The following is a 14,475-nucleotide window of genomic DNA, read 5'->3' as shown; positions in this document are numbered from 1 at the left end:
CACGAAAATGGTTTTTCACCAGTGTGGGTTCTTGTGTGATTTTTCAAGAGTCCCTTCTGTGTAAATCTTTGACCACAAACTGAACACGAAAATGGTTTTTCACCAGTGTGGGTTCTTGTGTGCATTTTTAAGGTATTCTTCTCTTTAAATCGTTTACCACAAACTGAACACGAAAATGGTTTTTCACCAGTGTGGGTTTGTGCATGACTATTTAAGTGTCCCTTCTGTGTGAATCTTTGACCACAAACTGAACACGAAAATGGTTTTTCACCAGTGTGTGTTCTTGTGTGCCTTTTTAAGTTTCCCTTGTCTGTGAATCCTAGACCACAAACTGAACACGAGAATGGTTTTTCACCAGTGTGGGTTCTTTTGTGTATTTCTAAGCTTCCTTTCTCTGTAAATCTTTTACCGCAAACTGAACACGAAAATGTATTTTCACCTGTGTGTATTCTTGCATGACTATTTAAGTGTCCCTTCTGTGTGAATCTTTGACCACAAACTGAACACGAAAATGGTTTTTCACCAGTGTGGGTTCTTATGTGGATTTTTAAGGAATGATTTTGAGAATAGGCTTTACCGCAAACTGAACACCAAAATTGTTTTTCACCAGTGTGTGTTCTTGTGTGCCTTTTTAAGTTTCCCTTGTCTGTGAATCCTAGACCACAAACTGAACACGAGAATGGTTTTTCACCAGTGTGGGTTCTTGTGTGCATTTTTAAGAGTCCCTTCTGTGTAAATGTTTTACCACAAACTGAACACGAAAATGGTTTCTCCCCAGTGTGGCTCCTCATGTGTGTTTTCAAAGTAGACTTTTTCCCAAAGGTTTTTCCACACTGAGAGCATTTCCAGAGTTTGCCGTCCTTAAGACCTTCATTGTCATAAAGCAAGTCTTCGGTATCTGATAACGGAGCAATTAAATTGTCTGCTTGCCCTTCTGCTGAGCTGCCATTCGGAGTCTCCGCCCCTCTGCCGGCCACGCCCAGATCATCTTCACTCTTGAAAGGCTCACCAGTTGACACACTGACATCATCTTCCTCCTTTTTGATTTGCTGTTGAGGGAACTCTGGCTCCTCCTCTTTAATTTGGGGTAACTTTAAGGTGTGTGCAGGCTCCGCCCCTCTGCTGGTCACGCCCAGATCCTCTTCCCTCTTCAGGTTTTCACCAAGTGACCAGGTGACATCATCTTCCTCCTTCTTGATTGGAAGTCGCTCGTCTCTCATTTGTTGTTGAGGGAACTCTGGCTCCTCCTCTTTAATTTGGGGTAATGTTAAGGTGTGTGCAGGCTCCGCCCCTCTGCTGGTCACGCCCAGATCCTCTTCCCTTTTCAGGAATTCACCAAATGACCAGGTGACATCATCTTCCTCCTTCTTGATTGGAAGTCGCTCGTATCTCATTTGTTGTTGAGGGAACTCTGGCTCCTCCTCTTTAATTTGGGGGAGCTCTAGTTCCTTTTTAAGGCCAGCAGACTCTTTCCCATCAGGACCAAGATATTCTCTGAAACCTGCAAAGACACGAAAATAAATGATATGTTTCATAATCTGTCTATCCAAAGAGAAGTCCTTTAGGTTAGACTGGGAATGTAAAGTCTTATACTTATATCGGCGGTGGTTAGGCTCGTAACATGACATTAACTTGAAATTTAACTGAAATCAACTCAAATGACTATACACACCCACACATATTTGACCACCATCTCAATAAGCTCGTATCTCCAATTTGTTTCATTTCTCAAGGAAAAAAATGGCTCCGAATTTAGCTCGTATCTCAAATTTCCCGTAAAATGGGACACCCGTATGCACTGTTCCCTCTAAGCTGCGCGCGTGCGCAATTGCGCACTACTCTCGTCTTCTCTGCGCAGCAGCAATCATATGGCGCGCAGTAAAAAAAAAAAAAAAAGCGGATTTTTTTTTTTTTTTTACCCCTTTCCCCATGATGGCGCTGTTTAAACGGCAGCCAGTGCAGTGGCAGTAGCTCTGTCCACTTATGTTTTTCGTGTTTTACAGCATGTTTTACATGAAAAATTAGAGGGAACATTGACATGCACCTGCTTGTGGCAGGTGTGATACTGGTGTGCCCATAGCGAGCAATGATGATGTCGTGACCGGATGATTCGCCTAAAGACGTTTCGCCAACGGACATTTGACAGACGGACAGGTCGCCGAATGAACGTTCGTTCAAACAGCGTTTAATGATTAAATACAAATACTAGTATTTGTTAGTTTAATTTTTAAATACAAATACTAGTATTTGTTAGTTTAATGATTAAATACAAATACTAGTATTCGTTAGTTTAATGATTAAATACAAATACTAGTATTTGTTAGTTTAATAATTAAATACAAATACTAGTATTTGTATTTAATCATTAAACGCTGTTTTCAGCTGGATTTGACCGAATTTGAGAGCATTTTGAGCCGTTTGGCGAATGGACGTATATGGACATTATTTTGCCTCCATCGCGACATCATCGCAACATTTTACCGAGGAATTCACTTCCCTGGGCTCGGTTCTAATGTCCAAAGAGCTCCAGTATTTGTATTTAATCATTAAATGCTGTTTTAGGATGGATTTGACCCGATTGCTGTCATTTTACGGCTCGGTTCTGCTACATCTGCCCGCCCAAGAGTGCTTATTCCCGGACTGCCATGCCCGCCCAAGAGTGCTTATTCCCGGGCTGCCATTGATGGTAGACTAACATTGATTGTTACTATAATTTGGACAACACCGGCGGCGGTCCGGATTAAAAATCCTAACGGGCCGTATATGGCCCGCGGGCCGAGGTTGAAAAACTTGTACACACGATCCGGCGGGGCGAGCGTTCGAATCCCGTTTCGGCGAAACCTCCGTTCGGCCGAATGAACGTTCTGTGGAACGTCCATTCGGCGACCTGCCCGCCTGTCAAACGTCCGTCGGCGAAACGTGTTTAGGCGAATCATCCGAGTACCAATGATGTCGCTCACACTGGTACTCAGTGCGCTCAGGGAGGTTGACTTTCTGCTCAGACCAACGAAAAATTAGAGGGAACATTGCCCGTATGTCAACGTTTTCCGGTAATATGCTGGCTGCCACAGCAAATGTTTAATTAACAAGGAATAATTATAGCACTCGCGGGTGACCCGCATTGTAATCAACAGTTTGAGGAAAACAGAGTTCACCTTCAAAATTAAAGTACAATTAAGAGCACACCAACACATTTCAATGTATAAAAATGTGTTGTTTTATTAAACCCAAAGGATTCTTTAATCTCATCTCATTTTCTGAACAGCTTTATCCTCATCTGAGTCGGGGGGGGGGCTGAAGCCTATCCCAGCTGACTTCGGGCCAGAGGGGGGGGCACCCTGAATTGTTGGCCAGCCAATCGCAGGGCACAACAAGACAGACAACCATTCACGCTCACACTCATACCTAGGAGCAATTTAGTGTCCAATCAGCCTACCATGTCTTTACAATGTGGGAAGAAGCCGGAGTACCTGGAGAAAACCCACACGCGTCAAAATAAAAAGGTTTTTTTTTTTAAAAAAAAGCCTTTCTATAAATGGTCATTTTTTAAAGAAACTGATACTTTACTTTACATCAGGGGTCTCAAACTCAATTTACCTGGGGGCCGCTAGAGGCCGAGTCTGGGCCGCATCAGGATTTCCACAAGAAAAGCACTGATAAAACATTCCAACGTTATCAAATATCTTTATTTTTTAACAAAAAATAATGAATTAAATAAATTAACTTAAAGATGAATAAAAAATAAATCAATCAGTAATACAAAACCAAATAATACTAATGAGCATACAGTAGATATACACTGGCTGGCTAAGTAGAGAAAATGAATTATTTTTATTCCGTTTCAAATGTCTGTATTAACAGCTCTTTAACCTTTAACTTTCTGAACTTGAATGGAACATTGAACATGAAATATTCTGAACACGGCTTCTCTTGCCTACTCCTTGCTGCTAGAGACCTGGCAGCGCTTCTTCTCACATAGTCACATTTGGCTTGAGGGAGGAAGCAGTGGAGACCCTCAGTAGAGCTTGAAGATGCTCATCAGTAAGTCTGGACCAGTACTTGGACTTATTGAAGTTCAAGGTGGAGAAGAGCTTCTCACACAAGTATGTGCTCCCAAAAAGGCACATGGTCCGCTTGAACCTTCGGGAAAGTTCAGGGAAGCTGGGGGACAACTCTCTCAAAAATTGCCCAAGCTTGTCTGCTTCTCCACTCACCTCCCTGAACTTGGCTTTGAGTGCAGAGTTGCACTGCAGGTCAATGAGCTCCATTTGAAGCTCAGGAGGGGCATCTTGCACATCAAAGGAGAAGGGGTCCGCAAAAATTTGAAATGTGGCTTTGTGTGTCTTGAAGTCTGCAAATCTGTGATCAAATTCCTCCTGTAGCTTCGAAATGGCCTACACATACTTCTCACCACTGAATGGTGTGCCTGCATCCACGAGAGCCTTGCATGCTGGGAAATGGCAAAGGTTTGTCTGAGAGAGCTGGGCTTTCCATAACACAAGTTTAGTGCAGAATGCTCTCACGTTGTCATAGGCAGCACTGACAAGTTGCCCCTGGCCTTGTAGCTTCTTGTTCAGTACATTAAGCTCATGTGTGATATCAACAAGAAAAGCCAAGTCCATGAGCCATTTGGGATCACTTAGCACAGGATCAATCAACTCACAAACGGCGTAGCTAGCTTTGACTGCTGCATTACTGTCTTTGGTAGCCTTCTTGAAGAAATCCTGTTGCCTCAGAAGACGTGTTTTAAGACTGGCAACCTGGTTGGCTCTCTCATCTCCCTGGTATTTTTCGTACTCCTCAGCATGTCTCGTAGTACAATTACGTTTCAAATTGTATTCCTTGTGCACCGCAACTTTTTCAGTGTAAATGAGACACGTCGGGGTGCCCCTGTGTTCAACAAAGAAATATTGCACTCCCCACTTTTCTTGAAACTGTCTGTGCTCATCACCGACCTTTCTCTTCACGGCAGGCTTTGAAAGAGACATCTCTGGGGCTCTGCAATATGTTTTTCCACTTGGAATGAGTCTCGGGTTGATCTTTCACATTCAGTCGCGCGGGTTTGTGGCGCATGTGCACTTTCGCTCTCCGTTTCAATCGCGGAGATGGCTACAGACACTGACACAGGCTGGATCACGGATCATAGCCCCTCATTCAGTTCTATGCTGAGAGCAGCGGAGGAGTGTGCGCGCCGAGCGGAGTGATTGGCCTCACGGCTTCTCCTCCACCCAGCTGATTGGAGGAATGAATGAGTGAGTGAGCGAGGCACTGGACAGCCCGGCCGATGTCCCGCCCTCCAGAGCCGTATACCTCACCGTGATTGGTTCATTCAGCTCCGAACCAAAGTTCCCTCTAATTTTTTGTTGGTCTGAGCAGAAAGACAACCTCCCTGAGCGCACTGAGTACCAGTGTGAGCGACATCATTGGTACTCGGATGATTCGCCTAAAGACGTTTCGCCGACGGACGTTTGACAGACGGGCAGGTCGCCGAATGGACGTTCCACAGAACGTTCATTCGGCCGAACGGAGGTTTCGCCGAAACGGGATTCGAACGCTCGCCCCGTTTTTCAACCTCGGCCCGCGGGCCATATACGGCCCGTTAGGATTTTTAATCCGGCCCGCCGCCGGTGTTGTCCAAATTATAGTAAAAATCAATGTTCGTCTACCATCAATGGCAGCCCGGGAATAAGCACTCTTGGGCGGGCATGGCAGTCCGGGAATAAGCACTCTTGGGCAGGCAGATGTAGCAGAACCGAGCCGTAAAATGACAGCAATCGGGTCAAATCCATCCTAAAACAGCATTTAATGATTAACTACAAATACTGGATGATATCGCGATGGAGGCAAAAAAACGTCTATAGACGTCCATTCGCCAAACGGCTCAAAATGCTCTCAAATTCGGTCAAATCCAGCTGAAAACAGCGTTTAATGATTAAATACAAATACTAGTATTTGTGTTTAATGATTAAATACAAATACTAGTATTTGTATTTAATCATTAAACTAACAAATACTAGTACGACCTGTCCGTCTGTCAAACGTCCGTCGGCAAAACGTCTTTAGGCGAATCATCCGGTCACGACATCATCATTGCTCGCTATGGGCACACCAGTATCACACCTGCCACAAGCAGGTGCATGTCAATGTTCCCTCTAATTTTTCATGTAAAACATGCTGTAAAACACGAAAAACATGAGTGGACAGAGCTACTGCCACTGGCTGCCACTTAAACGGCGCCATCATGGGGAAAGGGGTAAAAAAAAAAAAAAATTAAAAAAAAAAAAAAATCGATTTTTTTTTTTTTTACTGCGCGCCATATGATTGCTACTGCGCAGAGAAGACGAGAGTAGTGCGCAATTGCGCACGCGCGCAGATTGGAGGGAACATTGCTCCGAACACAAGTGTCATTCATATCAATTTTGCGGGCCGCACGAACATTAATCTTTCATATTAAGACGGGGGCCGCAAATTATCGTCCCGAGGGCCGCAAGTTTGAGACCCCTGCTTTACATGGTCTTTTTTATTATTAAAAAAAGCCTTACTATGCAAGTTTTTGGAGTGTGGGAGGAAACCGGAGAACCTGGAGGAAACCCACGCAGGCCTGGGAAGAACATGCAAACTCCACCCAGGTGGACTTGACCTGGATTTGAACCTAGGACCCGAGAGCTGTGAGGCCGACGCGCTAACCACTCGCTCCTCTGGGCTGCTTTTTCACATTTTTAAGAACTTAAAATAAAATAAAAATATTCAGTGCCGAGTCCTAGTAGCAAGCGGAAGACATGGGAGTTGCTCCCGCTTGAAAAATAATTTACAAAATAAAAAACATTTTTGCATTAAAAAATCTGCGATGTAGTGAAATGCTGAGGGATTGCAGCGCACAAAAATAGCACTTCTACAATTACCATTAAGCCTTAATGGTTTAGGAAATATATAGATATAAAAATGGACCCACCTTGTAGTCTGTGAAGGACAACTTTTGCATGCATTATTTTGCAAAATGTCGAGTTTTCCTCGTGGAACTTTGCTGGTCTTTTCCCACACGTAAATTCTGAAGGAGACGCCATTGATAGCTGCTAGCTAGGCTAAGTTAAAGAGGGCGCAAAGCTTCAAAGTTCTTCGACGACTTGAAGAGTTGTTCCTTTGATATATGCTAACAGGCTGAGCTAAAGTAGCGCACAAAGCTTCAACGAGGTCTTGAAAATGATTTTGGCTGATATTTAAGGTCATAAAGTAGCTTAAGCTAGACACGACTGGGACCCATAGGTTAAGTTTGGTGGCGAAAACTGCGCATGCGTGGTGGCAGCGTCACTTCCTTCGATGCATTAAGTTTATAAATGTAAGAGAGTTGGACATAGGAAATAATTATTCTTCAAATGTTCTGACATGTGGTTTGAGCAATAAATGTTTGCGCAGGTTTGAATTTAATTGAAAATTAAATTAAACATAAATCACTTGAAGATCGCGTCTCAAAAGGAGGCGTCGCAAAACGCGCATGCGCAGAAAAACGTCCTTGATAATGGTGCTGTTCTGTTTCGCCGATTGGCATCACGGGAGAAGTAGTTCTTCATTGAAACGGTTTGAACTCGCAGGAATCAGTCTCTTATTTAGGTACCGCTCTCTCGTCGTCTGGAGACAATTTGTTTAATTTTAATTTCAGTATTCGTGGACATTGTACACAATAATTAAGACACTGTCAATCACAAGTTATCGAAGAAGCACATTTTAAGAAATTATATCAGAAAATTAGCAATTTCTCAAAGGTGTCTTAAACCCAAAAGGAAAAGTTTGTTTTTTCTTTTATTAACATTATTCATTCAATCTGGACCAACCACTACATGTAAATCATGTCTTGATTTTCCCATTTTTAATGAATATTTGCAATTTTTCCCTCCAATTTTTTTCTTTTTGTGTTTTAGTTCAATAAGTATTTTGTAAAATGTAAAAATAACTATACAGAAATATTTTCAACAAATGATTAAGACATCTTCCCTTACTAAGAAAAAAAGATCAAATAAACATTGTTTTAGATCTATAAAAAAATATTTAAGGCTTCTCATCCAGTTCTTTAAATCCGATTTAATATCTCTCTCCTCTCTCTCTCTCCCCTCTCTCTGGTGGGTGACACAGGGGGAGGTGACCACAGGTGAAAGCAATGGACAATCACAACGATAAGTTTCAAGCCATCAACATTTTTTTTCATCCTAATGATTATAAATAAGAATATTGAGTATTATCTGTTTGTTCAACATTACAATAAAATTTAAAAAAAAACAATTCACATTTGACTTCATTTACCGACTGCCAGGTCTATTTACATACAGATCAAATCCGTTTGGATAAATATAAGCGAAAAGAACTACTCCAAAATGAACCCAAAGTCAGTTCTTATAGTTTAAAAAAAGGAAAAGAATTTCGCAGGCAGCACCGAGTGGCAGTGGGCCAGATTTGGCCCTCGGGCCGCAACTTTGACACCGTTGTTTGAACGCTGCTCTCGTTGTTGTTTAGTGCATCTATATCTCTAGTATTTGAATTTTCGATTTACAGCATGCAAATAAGTGTTATGTCATTCAAGCATGTAGCCAAAATTGGAGGGCGAGTAGCAGGAATGACTCTTGAACGCCTCTGGGGGGCGCTCGCGCTTTGCGTAATTTGAAAAATACATTGTTTGTTTGTGATAAGGATACAATAATAGGAAAGCTACTGTTTAATGCCGTTGTTAAGTATTAACACGCGTTGAGACTCATTCTTTCCCTCCTTGAGTGGTTAATTTAAATAGAAATATAATTTATTACGTCTTTCTTCGAATGGTGCTAGTGCAAATTCATGAAAATGTACGTACGCTACTATAGTGTCATGTCAATAGAATACCTTTAAGGGACTATATGGAAATAAAACGTGAACCCACCTTCTAGTCTATGAAGAACAACTTTCTCGTGCGTTATGTTGCAAACTGTCAATTGCTCGTGAGTTGAATGCTCCTGTTTGACCTCAAAAAGTTCCTCCTGGAGCTTTGGCCGTTGTGTTCTTGCCGACATTTCCACACGTGAATTCTGATGGGTGGCGGCGGCTTTGATAGCTGCTAGCTAGGCTAAGCTAAATTAGCCAGGAAACCTACAACGAGTTCTTCGTCGACTTGTTCCTTTGATAGCTGCTAGCTAAACTACAGCATAAACAATCTCTTCGGCGACTTGTTCCTTTGATAGCTGCTAGCTAAATTAAGCTAAAGTATGAACAAGCTATTCGACGACTTGTTTCTTTGAAAGATGCTAGCTGGACTAAGCTAAAGCAGGTTTTGCTGATAAATAGTGATGAACGAGCGACACTGGTGCGTCACTGTGCCGAAAAGAACCACGTGACTGATACAGAAAATGTATCGTTTGGCCAAAGTGTTTAGTATAAGGAAATAAACTTTATCAAAGTGTCGTGGGTCTGTTGGATGGACTTTTACGTAATTATTGATAATTCTGAATTTCTCCCAGTGTGGAACTATTTTGATCGTATCATGAAGGATTTATTCTGCGCATGCGCTATATATGTGTGTGTTTGTGTGTGTGTGTGTGTGTGTGTGTGTGTGCGCGCACACAAACACACACACACACACATATATATATATATATATATATATATATATATATATATATATATATATATATATATATATATATATATATATATATGGCTGATATTTAAGGTCATAAAGTAGCTTATACCCATAGGTTAAGTTTTGGTGGCGAAACAAACTTTTCCTTTTGGGTTTAAAATAGCTTTGAGAAATTGCTAATTTTCTAATATGATTTCTTAAAATGCGCTTCTTCGATAACTTGTGATTGACAGTGTCTTAATTATTGTGTACAATGTCCACGAATACTGAAATTAAAATTAAACAAATTTTCTCCTGACCACGAGAGAGCGATACCTAAATAAGAGACTGATTCCTGCGAGTTCAAACCGTTTCATTGAAGAACTACTTCTCCCGTGATGCCAATCGGCGAAACAGCAACAGCTCCATTATCCAGGACGTTTTGTCTGCGCATGCGCGTTTTGCGACGCCTCCTTTGAGACGCAATCTTCAAGTGATTTATGTTTAATTTAATAAAAACCTGTGCAATTTTTTTTTGCACAAATCACGTGTCAGAACGTTTGAAGAATAATTATTTCCTATTTCCGACTCTCTTACATTTATAAATCGAAGGAAGTGACGCTGCCACCGCGCATGCGCAGTTTTCGCCACCAAACTTAACTTATGGGTCCCCGTCGTGTCTAGCATAAGCTACTTTATGACCTTAAATATCAGCCAAAATCATTTTCAAGACCTCGTTGAAGCTTTGCGGGCTACTTTAGCTCAGCCTGTTAGCATATATCAAAGGAACAACTCTTCAAGTCGTCGAAGAACTTTGAAGCTTTGCGCCCTCTTTAACTTAGCCTAGCTAGCAGCTATCAATGGCGTCTCCATCAGAATTTACGTGTGGGAAAAGAGCAGCAACGTTCCACGAGGAAAACTCGACATTTTGCAAAATAATGCATGCAAAAGTTGTCCTTAACAGACTAGAAGGTGGGTCCATTTTTATATCTATATATTTCCTAAACCATTAAGGCTTAATGCTAATTGTAGAAGTGCTATATCTGTGCAATGCAATTGCAAATTCAAGTACAGTAATCCCTCAGCATTTCACTACATCGCGGATTTTTTATGGGGAAAATGTTTTTTATTTTTTTAATTAGTTTTCAAGCGGAAGCAACTCCCATGTCTTCCGCTTGCTACTAGGACTCAACACTGAAGATTTTTATTTTATTTTAAGTTCTTAAAAATGTGAAAAGCGGCCCAGAGGAGCGAGTGGTTAGCGCGTCGGCCTCACAGCTCTGGGGTCCTGAGTTCAAATCCAGGTCAAGTCCAACTTTGTGGAGTTTTCATGTTCTCCCCAGGCCTGTGTGGGTTTCCTCCAGGTACACCGGTTTCCTCCCACACTCCAAAGACATGCATAGACTTTGCATAGTAAGGCTTTTTTTAATAATAAAAAATACCATGTATAGTAAAGCATTAGTTTCTTTAAAAATGACCATTTATAGAAAGGCTTTTTTTCAATTTTTTTACCTTTTTATTTTGACGCGTGTGGGTTTTCTCCGGGTACTCCGGCTTCCTCCCACATTCTAAAGACATGGTAGGCTGATTGGACACACGTCGGCAAAACGTCTTTAGGCGAATCATCCGGTCACGACATCATCATTGCTCGCTATGGGCACACCAGTATCACACCTGCCACAAGCAGGTGCATGTCAATGTTCCCTCTAATTTTTCATGTAAAACATGCTGTAAAACACGAAAAACATGAGTGGACAGAGCTACTGCCACTGGCTGCCACTTAAACGGCGCCATCATGGGGAAAGGGGTAAAAAAAAATAAAAAATAAAAAAAAAAAATCGATTTTTTTTTTTTTACTGCGCGCCATATGATTGCTACTGCGCAGAGAAGACGAGAGTAGTGCGCAATTGCGCACGCGCGCAGATTGGAGGGAACATTGCTCCGAACACAAGTGTCATTCATATCAATTTTGCGGGCCGCACGAACATTAATCTTTCATATTAAGACGGGGGCCGCAAATTATCGTCCCGAGGGCCGCAGTTGGCCCGCGGGCCGCAAGTTTGAGACCCCTGCTTTACATGGTCTTTTTTATTATTAAAAAAAGCCTTACTATGCAAGTTTTTGGAGTGTGGGAGGAAACCGGAGAACCTGGAGGAAACCCACGCAGGCCTGGGAAGAACATGCAAACTCCACCCAGGTGGACTTGACCTGGATTTGAACCTAGGACCCGAGAGCTGTGAGGCCGATGCGCTAACCATTAGCTCCTCTGGGCCGGTTTTCACATTTTTTATGAATTTATAATTTAAAAAAAATCTCCAGTTTTGAGTCCTAGTAGCAAGCGGAAGACATGGGCGTTGCTTCCGCTTGAAAAATTATTTAAAAAATAAACATTTTCCCCAGAAAAATCTGCGATGTAGTGAAATGCTGAGGGATTACTGTACTTGAATATGCAATTGCAGCGCACAAAAAAGCACTTCTACAATTACCATCAACAAAATACAAAAATCGGTCAACAAATTGTCTTCGTGGTGCTCGGTGAACAATCTCACACTGAACACCACGAAAACTAAAGAAATAATCCTGGACTTTCGCTGAACACGGCACAGATCTGGCCCCACTCCTCATAAATGGAGTATGTGTAGACAGGGTCCAGTCCTTTAAATTCCTGGGGGTCCACGTCACGGATAAGCTCTCATGGTCTACAAACATCACGGCAGTGGTGAAGAAGGCTCAGAAACGACTCCATTTACTCAGGGTACTTAGGAAGAACAACTTGGGCACAAATCTTCTGATCACCTACTATCGAACCACTGTAGAGAGCATCCTGGCATACGGCATCACAGTGTGGTACGCTGGAAGCACAGCGGCAGACAAAAAGGCCATGCAGAAAGTGATTAACACTCCCCAGAGGATTGTCGGCTGCTCTCTGCCCTCACTGGAAGACATGGCCAGCCCTCGTTACCTCAGCAGAGCCAAGAACATCATACGGGACCCTTACCACCCTGGTCACAATCTGTTCCAGCTGCTGCCCTCTGGCAGACGCTACAGGTCCCATAAAGCACGGAAAATAGGCTTAAGGACAGTTTTTTCCACACATCCATCAGAAATCTAAACTCGCGGTAACATAACACACATTCCCTTCTGCGACAATATGAAAAAATGTTTGGGTGGTGATCTGCCTCCTACTAGCTGACTGAAGTAAGGTAAGTGAAAGACAGTGAGAGGTAAGCGAGAGGTAAGCGACCTGTATCCACAACAGCAGAATGCCAGATTACAAGTCCGTAACTTACACTTATTTAGGTCTTTTGCCGAGTAAACGTAGCTTATGGAGAAGCACCACCAATTTCGTCACACGCAGTTTCTGCGTGTGATGACAAGTAGGCTTTTTGTGTTGTGAAAATGACGACAGGGCCTATGTCCGATTATTATTATTATTAAGCCTTAATGATGAAGGGAATATATAGATATAAAAATGGACCCACCTTCTAGTCTGTGAAGGACAACTTTTGCATGCATTATTTTGCAAAATGTCGAGTTTTCCTCGTGGAACTTTGCTGCTCTTTTTCCACACGTAAATTCTGATGGAGACGCCATTGATAGCTGCTAGCTAGGCTAAGCTAAGGTAGGCCGCAAAGCTTCAAAGTTCTTCGACGACGTGAGAGACTTGTTCCTTTTGATATATGCTAACAGGCTGAGCTAAAGTAGGCCGCAAAGCTTCAACGAGGTCTTGAAAATGATTTTGGCTGATATTTAAGGTCATAAAGTAGCTGAAGCTAGACACGACTGGGACCCATAGGTTAAGTTTGGTGGCGAAAACTGCGCATGCGCGGTGGCAGCGTCACTTCCTTCGATTTATAAATGTAAGAGAGTTGGAAATAGGAAATAATTAATCTTCAAATGTTCTGACGTGTGGTTTGAGCAATAAATGTTTGCGCAGGTTTTAATTAAATTGAAAATTAAATTAAACATAAATAACTTGAAGATTGCGTCTCAAAAGGAGGCGTCGCAAAACGCGCATGCGCAGAGAAAAATCGTCATTGATAATGGAGCTGTTGCTGTTTCGCCGATTGGCATCACGGGAGAAGTAGTTCTTCAATGAAACGGTTTGAACTCGCAGGAATCAGTCTCTTATTTAGGTAACGCTCTCTCGTGGTCAGGAGGAAATTTGTTTAATTTTAATTTCAGTATTCGTGGACATTGTACACAATAATTAAGACACTGTCAATCACGAGTTATCGAAGAAGCGCAGAAATTATATCAGAAAATTTGCAATTTCTCAAAGGTGTCTTAAACCCAAAAGGAAAAGTTTGTTTTTTCTTTGATTAACATTATTCCCTAATCTGGACCAACCACTAGATGTAAATTATATTTCATGATTTTCCCATTTTTAACGAATATTTGCAATTTTTTCATCCTTATTTTTTCTTTTTGTGTTTTAGTTCAATGAGTATTTAGTCAAATGTAAAAATAACTATATAAAAATGTTTTCTGTTTTCCACTTTAATTTTGAACATAAAAACATATTTCGTTTCCTTTTGAAATTAAATGATTAAAAGACATCTTCCCTCTGTAAGAAAAAAAACTAAAATAAACATAGTTTTAGATCTATAAAAAATGTAAAATGCAAGGCTTGTCATTCAGTTCTTTGTTCATTTGGAATTAATAGGTAATGAAGCTATAATTTAAATTGTGCCATACTGTTTGGACCGAGTGCACTTTCCCCCAGTCTTCCTGTCGGGGCCAGTCAATTGTCTTCATAACTATGGACTGAACAGGACAACAAGTTCCAGGCCAGACGGATGATCTACAAGGGAGGGAGGGAGGGAGGTTTTGGAGGGAGGGCGGGAGGGAGGGAGGGAGGGAGGGAGGGAGGGAGGGAGGGAGGGAGGGAGGGA

The 14,475-nt window shown here is 41.9% G+C and overlaps 1 protein-coding gene across 1 annotated transcript; it reads right to left on the bottom strand.

Moving 5' to 3' along the window:
- Positions 1 to 573: 573 nt before the first annotated feature.
- On the bottom strand, positions 574 to 9,322 carry LOC144066148 (uncharacterized). The gene is made up of 3 exons (XM_077589493.1): positions 8,906 to 9,322; positions 931 to 1,501; positions 574 to 583 (listed from the first exon to the last, which is right to left on the bottom strand). Exons 1-3 carry the CDS (start codon positions 9,033 to 9,035, stop codon positions 574 to 576), a joined length of 711 nt encoding a protein of 236 aa, XP_077445619.1. The 5' UTR covers positions 9,036 to 9,322.
- Positions 9,323 to 14,475: the final 5,153 nt, after the last annotated feature.

Source organism: Stigmatopora argus, chromosome 20 (assembly GCF_051989625.1).
Source record: "Stigmatopora argus isolate UIUO_Sarg chromosome 20, RoL_Sarg_1.0, whole genome shotgun sequence".
NCBI lineage: Eukaryota > Metazoa > Chordata > Actinopteri > Syngnathiformes > Syngnathidae > Stigmatopora > Stigmatopora argus.
The sequence above is the reverse complement of the archived record's forward strand: the minus strand, read 5'-3'. Positions and strand labels throughout refer to the sequence as shown.